The 17468-nt window shown below is 45.5% G+C and overlaps 1 protein-coding gene across 1 annotated transcript in view; it reads right to left on the bottom strand.

The window, feature by feature from the left end:
- RHBDL3 (rhomboid like 3) overlaps window positions 1–15971 on the bottom strand; it is a 63011-nt gene extending 47040 nt beyond the window's left edge. Inside the window, exon 1 of the mRNA XM_035891632.1 lies at window positions 15882–15971. Within this exon, the coding sequence (XP_035747525.1) occupies window positions 15882–15971 (90 nt within the window). The remainder of the gene's footprint in view (window positions 1–15881) is intronic.
- Between the last annotated feature and the right edge of the window lie 1497 nt (window positions 15972–17468).

Below are 17468 nucleotides of genomic sequence, written 5' to 3'. Positions count from 1 at the left end.
CCTGCTGCCCACCCAGCAAATCTGGTTCTTTCAATCGCTTTCTCAGAAACGTACCAAACCATGGTCATTTCCTCCAACAGTGAAATGGAGACACTTTTCAGTCTAACCCTGGCATACATTCTTACAAGAACAGATCACTCGGAGATGGATGCAGTACCCGCAGAGCTGTACATTATTACTGTAACGATAGACCTTCCACGGCCAAACTCTGCTGCGTTGAAATCACCAGCATTTAGAGGCTGTGGCCAAGGAAGATGCTAGAGCAAAGAATTTTTTCCCTGACATGAAAGATGCTGGCTTGGATCCAGCACTTCACCCTAGAAAAAAAAAATTAAAATAAACCATAAAAGCCTCAGGGAAAAAGATCATTTTAGCCTGGATATTCCTTTCTCCTTGGCACAACTTTATGGTGCGTATCACAATATTCTCCCTGCATAATTTGCTACTGCCCCTTCAGCATAAGTGATGAAGAGCTGAAGTATTTATCTCACAATGCTAAAGGGAAAAGCAAGAAGCACCAATGTTTTAAGAGTCCAGCCTGTCAGGATCTGAGGGATCATCACAACCTTATGCACTCAAAAGAAAAAAAAAAAAAAAAAAAAAAAAGATTTATCACATGAACACTCTGCCATGGAAGGGGTGCATGTTGTGCAAGCTTCCTTTAACAAAACACTCAGCAAAAGAAATTGAATATTTCTATGTCTGCATGCTTAAAGAAACACTGTAAAATTAAAATCAGGGTAAGTCCTTACCCTTCTGAAATCAGTAATGAAATTAGCATGGGGCCCAAAGGAAGCAAATGAGGCCCCTTCAGAGGGGCCAGGATTTCATCTTGTGTTTAAAACCCCAAAGTGGCAGACCTGTACTTATTTTAACAACCCACCAAATCCTTTTAGTCCTCTACATCCTTCCATGAAAGCCTAATAATGAAAAATTATCTACTAAAACATGGCTTTTCCTGAAAAAGTAGTATCTGAATAGATCTCCAAAGATAGATATTTCTGTGGACACAGTGAATTTGGGCTGCAATGCTTTGTTTTCAGATATCATTGCATTTCACATTTTCACAGCTTCCTTGGAATAACATTTGATACAGAAAAAAAAATGTAAGTGATACTCACAGACAAAAGAACAGCCAACCCTCTGAAACCACAGGGCCTCTCCATTTGTGTTGCTTTTGTAATAAATACAGCCTGAACCACGGAATTCCAAGTAAGAGATCCTTAGGCAACATAAAAACTCAAGCAAACCATTGCCATGCAATATTAAATGCATTCACGTTTATGAGCATCAAATTCCACCTATTAATGGATCAGTCATACTCTGCAGCTACCAATTTACATATCCAGCCTGCAAGCTGCTGAGGGGCTAGTGGACATGAAATACATGAATACATTAAATCTGAAAAAGGAAACTAATCATCGTAATACAACTTAATGATCACATCTTCTTTAGGAGCAGCAGCAGAGTCTATGCCCGACAACCACACACACCATAAGGGCACCCCAGATGCAATGAAGCACTGAACCCTCTACTTGGAGACTGTGATGCACGCAGTGTTTGCAACTGAATCACATTCAAGTCCTGTGCAAAGAGGGAATTCCTTGGAGTTACATTTTCACCAAGTCACTAAAAGTCATGCTATTTTACACAGACAAAATTCAAAGGCCTGATCTTCGCTATGGAAGACAGTCCATGTGAACATACCTTAAAACCCTGGAACAATTTCTCATCCCTTTTGCCAAGCCAGGCAGTATTACCAGCTTTAATGTAACAGCACTTTTGATCTTGTAACAGCTAGAGCGGTGCTGGCACATCTATTATTCCTCCTGGAACAGAGCCGTGCTCTGATATCACACCTACAATTCACTCTTTTTGCGCACAACTATCTAGAAACAGATGTAAGAGAGAGCTTCTCAGCAGCACGTACACTTTCTATCATCCCAGGGAGGTGAATGACCCTCTCCAGTGCCCAGTCCAGGGCCAATTACGGCTATGCAAAGAGAAAGGCTTCTTATTTTAAGTTTTTTGAAGAGCTAACGGGGTGCTGCAGGCAGAAGGATGGACATGGGGAAAGTCTGGTTCTCCTTTTTCTCAACTGGGCACCATGCAGGCAGACAGCAGCTTGAGGAATGAGGGGCAATCCCATGATCAAATGGATTCCATTGCTCTTTTAGATCTGTAGCAGCCTGTCCCCCATGTAATAGGATATGATCACTGATCTTATTCCATGTTCCCACCTGCAAAACTAAATGAACTGATACTGGAGAATGAGCTTTGAAGTCCTCGAAGAGGAAGGACTATTGCAGTGCTGAACAAGGCCAATTCCCTACAGCCCACAGTCACTGCAGGGACACAAGCAAAAATGCTAGCGCACAGAACAATCAGGCCCTGAAGGAAACTAAAAAGCACAGAGAAAAGATGAAAGAAACTGGACATGGATAGGTAATACTGTTTTGAATGTTTACTGAGCGTTATCAGAAAACCTTCCCAAAAGTGACAGAACTGCAGTTAGCAATCAAGGGCTCTTGGTCTGGCATCCAGGCTGTAAGGCGAGACCCATAGCTCCCAAGAGATCCAGCCACAGGGCTTACTCAGACCCAACTCACAGCCATCAGCTACAGTAATTTTGCAGAAAGGAAGGGCAGGAGCTGCTAGTCAAGCAGTGGGGAAGAAGCAAACACCACTTGGTTATTCACGGGTCTTGCTACTCTTACTTGTTGCTTGCATCAGATGTCACAGTGGCAAGTACCTGTTTAAGAAGAAACCCAAGAACAACAGCAAAACCACCCCCTGCAGCTAAGCCAGTTAAGACACAGGATAAAGTTGTAGAAGTTAATCAGATCTGAGCCATTGGGTCTCCCTCTGCTGCTGCTTAGTGATATAGCTGGTGAGCAACACCAGTGAGACGAAGACCAGGCAGAAACACCAATGATCTAGCTAGCCCCAGGAGATGAGTGCTGCTCCCCTGCTGCATCAGGCGGAAAAGAGAGGAGCACACTGCAGGGCAGTACTGTGGGTGGTCTGCTGGGCTCAGAGCTTGGCTGTCCCATTAAGCCGTATCAGGAGCCAGGATGCTGTAACCAACAGGCTGTGTTAGACAATCCGTACAGCAAAGGCCAAGGCTATGTCTGCAGGCTGCTGCCAGGTTGGTGACCACAATGGAATTTTACTTGGCAAGGAAAAATTCTACCGATGCAACTACAGAGAGCTCGTCTTAGTTCATGCTTCATTAACTGCAACTCTGTGCTGACCAAGACTGCAGCAAGGCAGGCAAGGGCTGTCCCAGCTCAAGGGGCCACCAGCACAGAGACCACTTGGGCTGTCACAAATAGCCCTTTCAGCACTGGGAGCCAGAAGAAAGCTGAGCTGGGTTTTACACTGAAGCAGCTCCACCAGCGCCGGAGGGACAGACGCAGCAGGGTTCAGAGCTGACCAGGGAACGTTGCTCCTGTCACACCCAAGGCATCCAGCCTACTGCCTAGCCTGAAGTCCTGACCTAAAGCTACCTTGCAAAACTGCACATGTTGCTTTCCCCAACTCAAGCCTGCCTCTACAGTCAGATCTGCTATGCCTCTCTCCCTCCTCCTTCCTTCAGGGCAAAGAATAACCAGCGGTCTCAGCCCTTATTATGTAGACAAGTGTCTGCACCTTGGTGGTAACAACTTGCAGGCAGTCAGCACAGAAGGATGGACCTGCTCTGGAACGTGACCACCCCTTTGACCCATCAGACTGGGCTGAAGCACAGAACAGCCCGTACAGTGGGGAGAGGAAGAAACTTTTTCTATACCCGTTTCTTCTGGACAGGGGGAACACTTGGAACAGAAATTAATCTCTCCTGGACAATACATGCCAGCCTTTCAGAGGACAGATGGAGCAGTGACTCCAGTGGGATGATAGAACTGTAGCCACAGCAAGGTCTGTGTGTAAACACCGTTCTGCCAGTGATGCTGATCTCTTTCGTTGCCAGAAATGTTATTTCAGGCAAATTATTCCTAATCCAGTGACCACCATCTCCCCTCCTGGAGAGGAACTGGGTCTCTTGATACCACTCTGCCACACTGGACTTTGCTAGACTCCTCTGTTAAACTGTTCCTCCTTCTTGGTAAATTCTTTATCCCAAGGACAGTGATTGCCACTGCTTTTCAGGTTCTCAAAGGAACTAAGATCCATAGCCCCAAAAATCAGAACTTCTGCCCTCCCTATAGGAAGTTTTATCCTTCCTTTAAAGACAAGGAGTTTTATAGCAATCAGCCATGAAACTTGTGTCAGGAGAAAAACTACATTTTATACTCTGAACTTGAAACACAGAACATTTCAGATTAAAAATAGCTCCTTTTTTCACTGTCTGCCAGATCCGGGAGGGAGGTGAAAATCCACAGGGACTTGATTTGCTGCGTGAAAAAGCAGAATTCCGTAGCAGAGAGTATGCACACACACTTATTTTAGGTCAAATAATAGCTCTGCAATAATACTTAGCTTAGCAGAGAAAGCTAAGACCCATGCTAGCTGGTACTCTGGTACTGAGTACCACAACAGTTCAAGCTCATCCATCAGAAAAAGAGGGGGGAAAACTTTTGAAAAAATAAATAAATTCTTTAAAAAAACATTTCTCATCACATCACAGTTTTCCTGCCTTTAAGATGGTTTCTCTTTCAGATCCCAAATTACCTATTCCTGTATCAGCAATCACAACAAGCATCTCACCAAGATATGAGCCGCTTTGTCTGTGTGACCCAGGTGTGGGCACAGACCTGGCCAGAGCACAACCTTCCCCCCACAGCAGGTAGTTCCAGACCAGGCTCCCTCATTCCACAGCCATGTAGCGGGGCAGCAAAGAGACCTGGTACAATATTCAGCCTTCTTCCCCTCCCTTCTCAACAGGGGGGGAAGACAGGCCATGCACTGCCTGCAGCTTTCTGAGGAACTCTAGCTCAAGCCTGTGAGGCTCAAACATAGCAAGCAACTGGATAGCCTTCTCCAGAGCACCTTATGTGCTGCAAAGGGGCCAGCTCTGCTCTTTGGACTAATGAGTTACTGATCAGAAAAGAACAGCAAAGCTGCATCACGTGTCCCAGTGAACAAAGGCTCTACACAAAGCTCTGCCACCAGATACATTGATAAACCCTAGCAAAGGAGAACAGGAATCAGCAGGCACAGCTTTGACTCTAACATACAAGCAGCTAGGCATCCAGAATTAAGGGCTACTGAGTAATGCAGGAGCAATGGGATGGGAGGAGGGTTACTTTAGTAATCTGATTAAACAGAACAGCCAGTCGTTCCCTCCCTCCAAATCAGTGTAGGATGAGAGAGGCTGGATCATCTATACAACATTGATAAGTGTCTCATCATTGGCAAGGAACACAATACTGGGGCACTCGGAAACATCCCTTCCCTGATGTCACCATCACAACTGGCACACACAGAACATCCTCATGACAGGAGGCAGGTCCTGAGCAGGGCTGACTGCCTGCTAACATCAGAAAAATATCTTGGTGTTCCCACTGGGAAAGAGCTCATTCAGTTACACCTCACGGGGAACAGCAAGCAGAGAATGACCTCAGAGACAACAGCACTCACACTTCAGAGAGCATCTTTCCTTGAATGAACTGCTTCGGCTCAGGCTGGGTGTGCATAATTCAGGCTGGTTTATACTACAAGAAACCATCCAGTGCAGCTTTGTGTCAAACCTCCACCCACACATCAGCTACAGAATTAATAAGGATGAAAGAGAACATTATCCCAAGCTAGTATTCAGATCCTCGGTGATCAGTAGAGCTTGTTGTATCTGTTCAGCCCTAGAAGGCAGCAAAAGGAACATACTTCACACATCGTACTGCATGCTTGGTCATTAAATACAGGGTTATAGGCCCATAAAGTCACTGTTGCTTGCAAGTGTGGAGTAATTTTTTGCATGAACTAGTTTGTTTTGCAGTAGGCCCAAAAGTTAATTAGTTTTCACAGTTTTATTACTCCACATGGTCAAATAACAGCCTGGAGCTTCCAGTCAGCTGGAACCACATAAGGTCCAGAAAATTCTCACTGTGCTTTTCAGGACTGTTTACCAGGGCCATAAATCAGCAGCTGGCAAATGACTTTCTGCCCCAGCTCTTCTTGGCCACCAGTACCAACCCTAAAAAATCCCATAAATCAATGCAGCACCGGCAGCTCTCAATTCAGGGGCAACAGAGGGAATAAGGCTGGAAGATGCTGTTTCAGACACATATGACAATTCTTTGGGAGACATTTTGGCTATCACCCACCCTGGGAGAAGTCACCCAATGCACCTGCCTTGAAGGGGACTGTGCAGCATTTATACCCCAGCCAGCTTCAGTTCTCATGGCTAACTATGAAGCTAGGCTGCTGCTCTTCCTACCACAAAAGCTGTTTCCTGTCACAGCTGACAGGTAGATAAACTATCCATTGCAGTCATTTATAAGACTACATGGCTTTGGCCTCTCCAAATGCTGTAGAAGGCAATGACTGCAGGCAGGAGGCTCCCATCAGGTGAAGAGCATGCAAGCAAGCCAGCACGCTACAGCCTCTGCAATACAGACTGACTGAAAAGCATTGCAAGAGCAAAAATCTCTGGTGGGGATGCCCAACACTGGAGAATCCTGTAAAAAAGCCAACATACACTCTAGTTTATAGAACTCTAGTGGAGACAACACCAGAATATTTAACATGTTGAAGGCACAAGAGCAATCCTACATACATACACATATGCACAAGTCACCCCCAAACAGTTCCCAGGGCTGGCAAGTCAAAGTGTGATAAAGCAAACATGCAGCTCTATAAAGATTCTTCACGCACTGTATTTAGGTTGGAAGGAAGTTAATCCTCCAGCCATGGTCTCCAGGCACAACTCAGAGACCAAAGGTAGCAGCAGCAGGACCATCTCCCATGCTCTTCACAGCAGTCTCCCCCAAAGGGACTGCCTAAATGCACCAATCAATGCAAAATAAACATTTCTCCAAAACCCAAATACTATTGTCAGAGGACGCATGAAGGAAAAATGTTTGTGCCTTCCCTGCTGATGGGGAGAACAACCCAGAGACATAAATCTGGTGATAACGAGACCCTGTGCAAAAGCAATTCCTCTATTAGCAACCAAGAGGGAGTAGCTGAGGGAAGAGGCAGCAGCTCAAATGGAAGAAGGAACCACAATGAACACTTTCATTTTCCTCCCCAGTGCAAACAACAAGGCTAAAAAGCAATATCCTTCCATGGAGGCCACTGCCATCAGTGAAGAAAGATGCTCAAGGCCCACTTCCCATTATTTCTCAGTGTGAGGGTAAATAAACATGTGAGAGGAGTGTCAGGAAGCCAGCAGCTGGAAACAAGCATCTGGCTCCATTTCAGAGCCAAGGGGCAGAACTAAAAACCCACTTTGCTCTCCAAATCCCTTAGGGCACACACTGTTCCGATACCAGACCCAGAAAAACACACAGTTGATGTTAGACCTATAATGGCTCCAGGACAATGTCACACTTGTTTTCAAGTGTTTTGCTAGATCAAGTCAGAGCACACAGGATCAAGTCCTCCAGTAGTTTTTGTGAAACTTTCAATTTTTTACCTTTTATCGTATTGATCCTTTCTCTGCCAAACGGCAAGCATGGCTATATCTCACTGGCTGCAGGCTGTTGTCAACAAGCACTTCCACTACAATCATACATCACAAACTATAAATGCTACACAAAGCAAGGTCTCCATCATCACTGGTACCTGATCATGAAGGATCACAGAAGCAAAGAGATGCTTCCTCGGGGAACACTGCCCTGAAGAAGTAGATGAGACCAGAGGTTTGATAGTAGTCACAAACAGCTTTGCCTCCAGCAGCCTCGTTTATTTTTTCCTCGGGAAACTCCAGAGTATGTGCTACTTACAGAGTATGCCAAGTATCAAAGAACATGAAGAACAGTTCCTAGGGGTAAGATTGATCTTGCTTGTTTAACATCAGTTTCATACATCATTACTCTTCTCACCAGCAACACAGGGTCACTGCAGACAGCTGTTCCTAAGCAACAGGAACATATACTAAAAATACATACATTCTCTGTGTAGTTTTAGAGTTGAAGGAATTCAAGGTCCAAGTGAGAATTTTGTGCATTCTCTTCATGATTGCCCGACACAGAGAACAACCCCACACTACAGGCACCGATAATGAGTCACTGCTAATTAAGGTCACTTCCAGAGAATCTACAATTCTTTACTGGTTTGCGCTTTCTAAAGAAGGAAGAGAAGTTCTGGGTTGGTCCCAGAGCAGTCGATGAGAGCACAATAGCAGGGCTTGCACAAGACACCCGACATAACGCAGGAACAGCCCAAGGCAGAAGTCAATCTCCAGGCTCCTCTACTCCAGCACAGCATCCAAAAGAAACACTTTACAGGCTTACAATGAGTTGGATGGTCAGATCTCATGGAGTCCTTTGGATGATCTTTGCCCCGTACAACAAAAGTAAAAGCCAACTTTTTCAGCTGAAATTACTGTCAGTGAAGTACAACTAGCCAGCTGGAATCCATCCAGGGCAGAGAAGATCATGACAGGTCTCCAAAAAAAAAAAAAAAAAAGCATCAGGGCAGGTGTGATCACAAACATTCAGGACTTTCACCACACATTTCACCAAGCCATATCATCTCTAGCAATAGAATATCCCTAGCATCACCATGAGTAGCTGAAGCAGGGGAGATACCACCACTCAGGAGATTAGGAGAAGAGAGGGAAAGAAGTGACTGTCCCAAATGCTACAGCTTGAACAGGCAAACACTGCAAGGTTTGAATCACATAAAAATCCAGAGCATTCACAGATCAGCTTTCCTTAGCAGCCTGTATGTACAACGGTGCAGGAAAACAGCCCATCACCTGCACCCAACAATTTTGCCTCATGATGTGTTGGTACCAAGCCAATTTCAGACCAACACACCGTACAATACCTAGTGAGGAGGCAGAAAGAGATCACAGCTTCCTTGGCTGCTGTCAAACTCAAACACACCCACTGCTGCATTTCATTTGCAAACGTGCCGTGGTACATTTGCACTGACTGCAAATACCGGAAGGCAATGGGAACATCATACTTCCTACCGCAGAGGAGAAACACTTACTTTCCAGGTCTGGTAGAGAGTAACTTTAAAAGCCCTGTAAATGTTACAGGCATAAGTGATGATGGTGTAGAAAAGCACCCCCAAATTGCTTCCACTCACTAAGCAGTTGGTTTGTTCCTCTGGAGACAGATGATCTCTTCCCCTTCTCTGTCATAACGGAGCGCTCAGCCACACAGCACAATGCACCAGCTGATTTGCAGAACAGCATCAATCCACTCTGCGTTTACGGCTTTTTCTCTCCTCTCTTTTTAAACATGCAGGCTTAAATGTTCTTATTGCTCCAGTGATTTTCTATGTGCAAGACAGGATTTGAGAACAATGCATTAGCAAGGATCTATGTGCCTAAAAACCACCCTGCACATTCAACTGAAATGGCAGAGCATACACTACCAAAGCCACTCACTGCAGCTGGGATCAGGAGGCAGCAGAGAGATACAATGGTGTGAATGCAGCTTGCTGTCCCTCTTGGATGCTGCACTCTAATGTGCAGGTTTGCAGGCAGCTCAGATGTGGAAGGTATACACAAATGTGTAATGAGTAGGAAGCCTCCTGAGGCTTTTACAAATCTAGAGACATCAAGCTGCCAGTAACTCACGAGCTGTGTAAGACTGACTCAGCCTCCATGTGCTTTTTGGTGTGTTTGTTATGACTCCTTGAAACATTTCAGGAGATGCCTACTTCTACCAGCACAAGCTTAATAGTGCTGTGTTTGCTACACTGCTGATGTCTGGTTCATATTGATGGCTTCTACTCCCAACTTTTTGCACTAGGCAAAGCTAACAGTCTGTCTACAGGCTGGTGGGATTGGAGAGAGGAGTATCCAAATAGTCAGGGAAAGATTTTTTTTGTACAGACATTCAGCTTAGAGGCTGGCTGGTGTTCAGTGTACAGAGGTATTAGAAGATTAAGGAGGAACTTGGGGAATTTTTACTGTTCATCCTGCAAGAGGTGGGAAGATTGTTAATGACCTCCAGGTAGCTTTTTCATGCTGAGCCAGGCAGGGTATTGTGACTAAAAGCCAAATGTGGATATAAACCTTGAAGTGCTGGGAGATTGCCATCCACTGTAACAACACTGGGCACGGACACAGGCTAATCCAGGCAGGGTAAAAGACAAGCCATTACCTTGCAGAGGCAATAATCTCTCAGACATCTATCTGCTGCTCAATGCCTCAGTTTCCTGCTTGAGCGAAGGAAGGATGAATTCCCCTCCCCTCTTTCCTGGGGGCTGCTGTATTTAAAAGAGCCTATGGCAGAAGGCAGCAAGGGGTTGATAATCCAGACAGCATCAGCAAACCAATCTCCCTCAGCAAAAACAGATCCTCTCTTACCAGCCCATTCTTCCCTTCAAGTTTGTCCACAGGGCAATGAATTTGAAGGGACTCTCTTTTCCTTCCCCAACCCCATAACCCAAAGTGGAGGAGTCAAAGGGTTAATGCTGCATGACAAAGGTCAGCGCAGTTTGGGGAGGGAGGAGAAAGGGAAGCATTGTGGTCACAGACAGCAGCTCTCTGGACCAAAATGCCACTTGAGAAATGCAAAGTAATGGCACTGCTCAGAAAAAAAGACCTGAGAGCCCGGCCTAAATCCCAGGGCTTTATCGCTCACAAAAGCCCAGCCCCTTGAGTCATTAATCGTGTGCTCCATGGCTGGGCGCCTCAAAGAGCGGCAGATGACACATGCCCAGCTGCTATTGCCGCCCCTTCTCAAGGTAGCGGGGCAGAGGCAGGTGCACTCCCAGTGCCCTCTGCTCAAGGCTAATCTATTCTCCCTCCTCGTCCTCTGCCTTTCATCTCCTCCAGCAGCCCACGCTGACAACTGTAAATGAGATTAGACTTCAAGGCGTGGGGCAGATGCAGAACCCCCTCTGTGTATTGCCAGGAGACCCTTGTAGCTTTTAAAGGGTCTTTCCCCTTTACAATGCACAGCTTGGTGGAGGGGGAGAAGGGGGCAAATTTCTTGTCACGCTCACAGAAGTATCTAATCTAGCAAACAAGGCAGACCCTGGTTTTAGGGCCTGGATGCTCATCTGTTATCACCATAGAAGGCTTCCTACCAGCACCTCAGATTCTCCAGTTCATGTTAGATGAAACAAGTCTCTGACTATTTCCTAATTCCAGTTTCTATAACCTCCTCTTTGCAGCACTACTCCACTTAAACGTGGCCAGATGTCCTAACAAGTACTAATCTAAAAAGGCAGCGATAGTCCAAAATTTAGACAAGGACTTGAAGGTTGCATGCAACCCTGTGCTCAACCCCTCTGCCTATACTACTGCTTTCACTGCCACCATTTCCTATTCCCCATCTTGCAATTTCTGCTCTTCCTGCTCCCAGCGACCCACGCAAACCTGTGGTAAGACACAATCAATTTGTCAGAGAAAGTGGTAAAATCTCCAGGCAGAAACCACTGCCTAGAGCTCAGAGACACCTGCCTGGTGAGGTCTTCCCACCACAGCCAGCAGGAGTTTGCCAGCAACAGTCAGGGAAACTTTTCAAAGTGAAGCGTTACGTTTATCTCAACAGTGCCCCAGTAAACAAACTGGAATTTCTTTTACAGTATGGGAAATAGCTCATCCTGCCTGTGTTAAAGGCTATCCAGAGAAAAGGTACACAGTTAGCATAAAAGATCATTGAGTTCAAAATAATTCCCTTTCTCGGTTACCACCAGTCATGGTCATAGCTGGCCTGATTTTATGGATTGCTTTGCAATTTCAATCGTGCAGGAACCAGCCCTGGACTTAAGATGGCTTCCAAGTCAGCATATATGCAAGCATATTTTAATGTTTTATGAGACCATGGCAGAGCAGGTTCATCTGCACCCACTGCTGGTAGTGTCAGCAACTGAACTCTTCCTGGCAAGTGTACGTCTGGTCCAGGAAATCTCTACAGCCTTGTTTCTAAGCTCAAGTTTTCCATTAGCTGCCTACACAGACTGGGTAACTTGGCATCTCTCTGCATTCCCCATAAACTCTGTTCATCTGTTGCCATCACACCCACGTACAAGTCTCAGGAAGGAATCCAGGGTTTCTAAAGCAGCTGCAATAAAAACACAGCCTGGATTGACAAGCAATAGGATCAAGGTGCTGAGCCAGTGAGGAGGGTCTTTTTGGAGAGTTTTGTGTATGTCTATTTAAAACAAGTTTGTTGTCATGACTACAAACCAGAGTACGGGTGAGAAGTGAGAACTCCGAGATGAGGGCTGATAATGTTAATTCACCCTTGAAATCTCAGCAGGGATGGGGAAAACAGAGAAGATACAAGCTCTTGGCATCTAACAAGGCTAAAAGCCACCTTCAGAAGGCAGGTCTGTCCTAATAATGAACATCATGCTCCTAAATAGCCCCTTCCACCCAGCACAGCCAAGGGCTGGATAATGCCGATTAGCTGCAGTCATCTCTAAAGCAGGGGCACTGGGGACATGGAGGCAAAGAAGGGCACCCAAGGCCCTAGAAAGGACATAGCAAAGCAGGAACAGACCCTCAGAAGACCCATCTGCAGACTCACCTCTAACCACCAAACAACTTGGCTTCAACAAGGACAGTGAGATGTTCTCATGTCTGCACACAAGACAACAAGGGATCTTATTAGCACAGAGAAGTGTCAAACTGTCAGGACTTGCTCCTAGGATTGTCATATTTTTCACTTTACCAAAAGATTAACAAAAAAAATGGGGTTTTGGCCAGTGAAGAACAAATGAAGGAAACCCCAAGTGATTGGGGAGGGATGGAGAGAGGCAATGCCTTGCTCTGCTCAGAGCTTGGATTTCATACGGAAACAGCGTGGAACACTCAGCGACAGTGCAGGCTCTGCAGAAGGCAGCAGATGCGGAGCTAATGTGTGGGTGTGGGTGGAGGGTGTTTATGAGCACAATAAATAAATGTATGAATTCCTATAAAAGTTCCCATATAAAAGTGAGTTAGAGCTGCCCAAGGGCCATGGCCTTGTAATAAAAAACGCATCTCGTAAGCGCAGTATGAAGCAGCAGCTGTACTGTAACTGCCTGCCTGCAGCACTGAAAAGCCGTGTGCCTGCCTGCTCCCAAACTCTTGGGTGAAGTGCTGACCCCACTAAATGCAGGAAGAATTTTGGTACTTGCTTCAGCATAGTCAGGATTTTGCCCCAGGAGGGGCTTCTTTGAACCTCAAGGCCTAGGAAGCAGTTCTGGATCTGCCTTTTTGCCAAATTTAAGTTCTTTTACTTCTTAAAAAGAAGCAAACTGCAAGTGGCTGGAGATACTGGCTTGAGTCACTGACAGTTCCTAGTGTGACAGATTAGAGCTGGATCAAAACAAATAAAAAAATTCCTCCAGAAAGCATTGTCAGTCACTCCTCTCCCCCAAAATAAACAAGCAAAAAGCATTGCTTTATGGTTGAGCAGTTTTCATCAAGAAGTTTTTAATTTTTAATTTAAGATGCTGGTGGGGGTCATAAAAAAACCCCAAACCCTTTAATTTTGTATGTCTAAATAGAAACCTGCTTTTTTGTCAGTAAACCCAAATAAAACTATTTTAAAAAGTCATCGCTCCCCCCCCAAGCATTAATAATAATCTCTTTCCCCCCCCCAAAGGCAAGGGGGGGGGGAAGGGGAGGGCTGACCCCTCCCTCACACCATTTGCTGTCATACTCCATCAGCCCAGAAACAAGAGACTTGCAGGCTCCCAGCCTATGAAGTCCCAACTGCTCTAACACTTTCTCCAGAGCCTTCTCTTGCTCTGCTGCTCTCCTGGGAGGTGGTGAACATAGAGGCCCACATGTCTCAGCTGAGAGGATGGCTATCAAACTTCAGTCCCAGCCCAAGAGTCACAAATGCACAGGGCATGTATATCTTTGGCCATCCATTTCCACTCTAAGCATACATAAGGCCAGGTCCTGTCTCCCAGGAAGAGATGCAACTGTTCCAAGTTTCAACACACAGGCTTTCTCTAGTTATTAAGACTGTCCTCGTGTTTCACATGGATGCCAGTCAGAGATAAACAAAGCGCTCCCCTCTCCTACCAGCACAGAGCTGCTGGGAATAGCAACCTTGTTCCATGACAAACAGCATCTTGCAATTCACTGCAGGGCTAATTGCATTGCGTTGCTGATATAACGCTCAAGGAAGACGTCAGCTCATTGCCTTTGCCCACAGGCAACAGGAACGTTATTGATTTATTCAGGACTTACGACTAGTTGTCACAGGTTGCATTCTTTTTGATAATAAAGCCTTACAGACAAGGCTTAAATTTCAGCTGCAGCCCTAATTGAAACATAGCTAATTACTGAAGGTCTGCCTTTACAGCCCATTCCCTTGTCACTGGGGTAATGTTCTGTAAATCCAACAGTCAAACTCTCCCCTCCCTTAAAAAGAAAAAAAAGAAGGAAGAAAACCCCCATCTACTATTCAAACAAGTCCAGTGGGAAATTACAGATTCCTCTCTTTGAGGCCGATGTAGCTACCAGCCAAGAGCCCCATCCCACAAGGACTCAATGACTTCAAAGGATGCTTGTAGAATCAGACTCCAAATTAAGGCCAACATTTGAGACGGGGGAGAATTCAAAGTGGCTGAAACAAACATTCAGCCCAGACCACAAGCAATTTATCTTGCATCCACCTTTTGAGTGGCACCGTACCATACGAGCCCCCGCAAATTCAAATACACTACACAATTTAGATGTGATCAACAATTATAGTAAACTAATTCCCAGCTGCCAGCTTGCTTGGCTGTACAACAACAAATGTACTGCAGTCCAGACACATGGATTAGCAGTCGGTCACGGCTAACCGGGTATAAATGAGCACTCATCAGAAGAAGCAGTCCAGTTATTAGCTGAATGATAACAGGACCCCCAGGGTACCAAGGACATCCTTTTGCAGAGACTGCGCCACAGCTTTTGGCTTTGCAGTTCAGCCAGCAGTAGCAAGATTATCGCCTCATAAAGCAGGGTCGAAATCCCATCCAAACTTTAGTAATGCCAGGACAATGCCAGCATCAGAGTAAGCTCCCTTACAGAAGGTGACACTTACACGCACACACAACAGCACAGAAGTTTATGACATCAAGAGAGTGCTGCAGTTTAGAAACAAGTCAACCCTAGAAAAATCCTTCAGTTTATAGCTGCTTCACATTTCAACCTGGCAGATGGAAGGAATACCACAAAGCAAACATGTCAGTTAAAGCAGCTAAAAGCGTAATTTACAAACTAGAATCCACAACCCAAAATCTCAGCAGCTATAACTCAGAGCTCTACAGAGCTGTGCTGATTTCAGGCGGCTACAGATCTGACCCAAGGCATTTACTTGATACAACCATAGTCTTCGGTACAGAAGCAGATACTTTGCTAATTCTGTGCAAATTTCAAGCAGCAGTTCCTCCCTGGAGGATGTAACCCCACAGAAGTCAGTTTAGCAGCTGAGGAGCAATTTCAGGAATACAGTGCTGGTTTTACAGGTCCTAGTTTGCCTGCCTCAGAGAGTAGAAGATCCTTTAATCCACAGAGCGAGGATAGCACAACTGGCAGCAAACAGAGCACCTGCTGCAGCACCTTGGCTCAGACCCTGTGCTAGGAGGGATGGCCAGGCTGGGCCCACTTCTGTTCCTGCCTACTCTGAAGAGGAATTGAGAGAAAGGCCCAAAGCAGTAGTGATAAATATTGCACACCAGCATCCTGGGAAATGGGAGCATGGAGCACGTTACTCCTAGACTGTATTTGAAATGCAGGGAAAATACAGTACAGAGGAAATTAACTGGAGGTTAGACCCTTTGCTCACAAGACAGAGACAGTATATCAGTTGTTCACATACCTGATCAAATAGGGCTTTCCAGTGCTGAGAGGCAATGCATAAGGGAGGAAAAAGAAGAAAAAGAAGGTTTAAGAGCAACAACAGTAACATGCAGTAAACTGTAGAGTATATTCTAACAGAGAAATAACCAAATGATTTAGTGCCATTTCCAACATCCTTCTTCATCCCAGAATCACCTACCCTTCCGGGGGAGGAGGCAGGGGGAATCTACCAACCACAGGGAAGACAGTTTTCATTTACAAATCCAAATTAGGATGAACTCAGAACATTCATGTGTTAATTCTGTTTTCTCCCGCTTTGTCTACTTGCAGGCAAGCAAGGAATAAAAGGCTTTTTCACGCACAGGGATCAAGAAAGCTTGGTGTATGTTGAGGGGAGGGAGGAGTTAGCAATGGTTTTTCAGATCACTTTCTGAGGTCCTGTGGCCCAACACTGACCCACAGACCACCTTGCCAGGTCAGAGACTTGTCTACTCCCTGCTCCTAGTTCTGGCAGGGACTTGCTGCAAGGTCTTTGATAACCCATCGATTCTTTGAACCTCACATGTCCACATCTGAAAAATGGGTAATTCCTTTCACGCAGGGTGAAATGCTGGAGAGAGCCCATTTCAAGGATTTACCCCACAACTTTGGTTCTAGCAGATCTGCCTTAAAAGCTCTGTATAGGAGGAAGCTCCACTTCAACACAGACGACCATCTGAACACTCCACAAGTCCTTGTCACTTGGGAACAGAAAAAACAAGCTGGCAACTAGCTCTGATTTGTACTTTGTAGAAAGACTGATGTCAAGTCACCTCCCTGCCCCAGGCTTGCTGCCTAACAGTCCCATGGAGCAGAGGAAATTCACAATGAATTGTTTAAGTTTCTCTCTTGTCTCTCCTGGATTTGGGAGCCAGCTAAGAAGAGAGCAAATTCCATGGGGCAACAGCAGGGTAACCACTGGCTTGGCGTCCCCAGAAAAAACCCTGCCCATTTCCAGTTCTCCTGTCTGAAGTGCTGTTCAGCACAACAATTTGTTTCTGCCTCATTCATCTTCCCAGAAAAGCAAAATGAGAAAAATAACAAGCATCAGACTCATAGAAGCAAATCTCCTCACTGTGCTCTATGCAAAGCAGAGCTCTGGTGAGAGTTTTATCTAGTCCTGGAAGAACATTTCCTTTCACATGGTAGGCAGATCTAAAGCAGAGTTGACTGGAGAGATAGTGGGATGTCAGACCACTGAATTCCATTTAATCAGTTAAGTTGTTGGCTCCACCTCCTATCCATTTATAAACTCCCACTTATCATCATAATTCAGCCAAGCACTTTAAACAGAACATTTTGGGACTGCCTGAATCCTGGCTTTGTGAAACACTGCTCCGAGAGCTGTAATGACATCACAGCTGAGCTGTTACACACTGTCAAGGCTGCGACAGCCAAACCTCCACTACATAATATTTTTGTGGTTAATAACACATAAAGAGCCAACCTTGTGTCAGTTCTTGCTGGCCAAGCCAGAGAGCTTACATCAAGCATTCAAATGTAATAGTAACAACAGAAAATGAATCCCCGGTTAGATCTCAGGGGAGCACGCTCCTATTGTGGAGCA

This window comes from Egretta garzetta, unplaced genomic scaffold (genome assembly GCF_000687185.1).
Source record: "Egretta garzetta isolate BGI_Z169 unplaced genomic scaffold, ASM68718v1 scaffold213, whole genome shotgun sequence".
NCBI lineage: Eukaryota > Metazoa > Chordata > Aves > Pelecaniformes > Ardeidae > Egretta > Egretta garzetta.
This window is presented reverse-complemented; position numbering and strand designations above follow the sequence as displayed.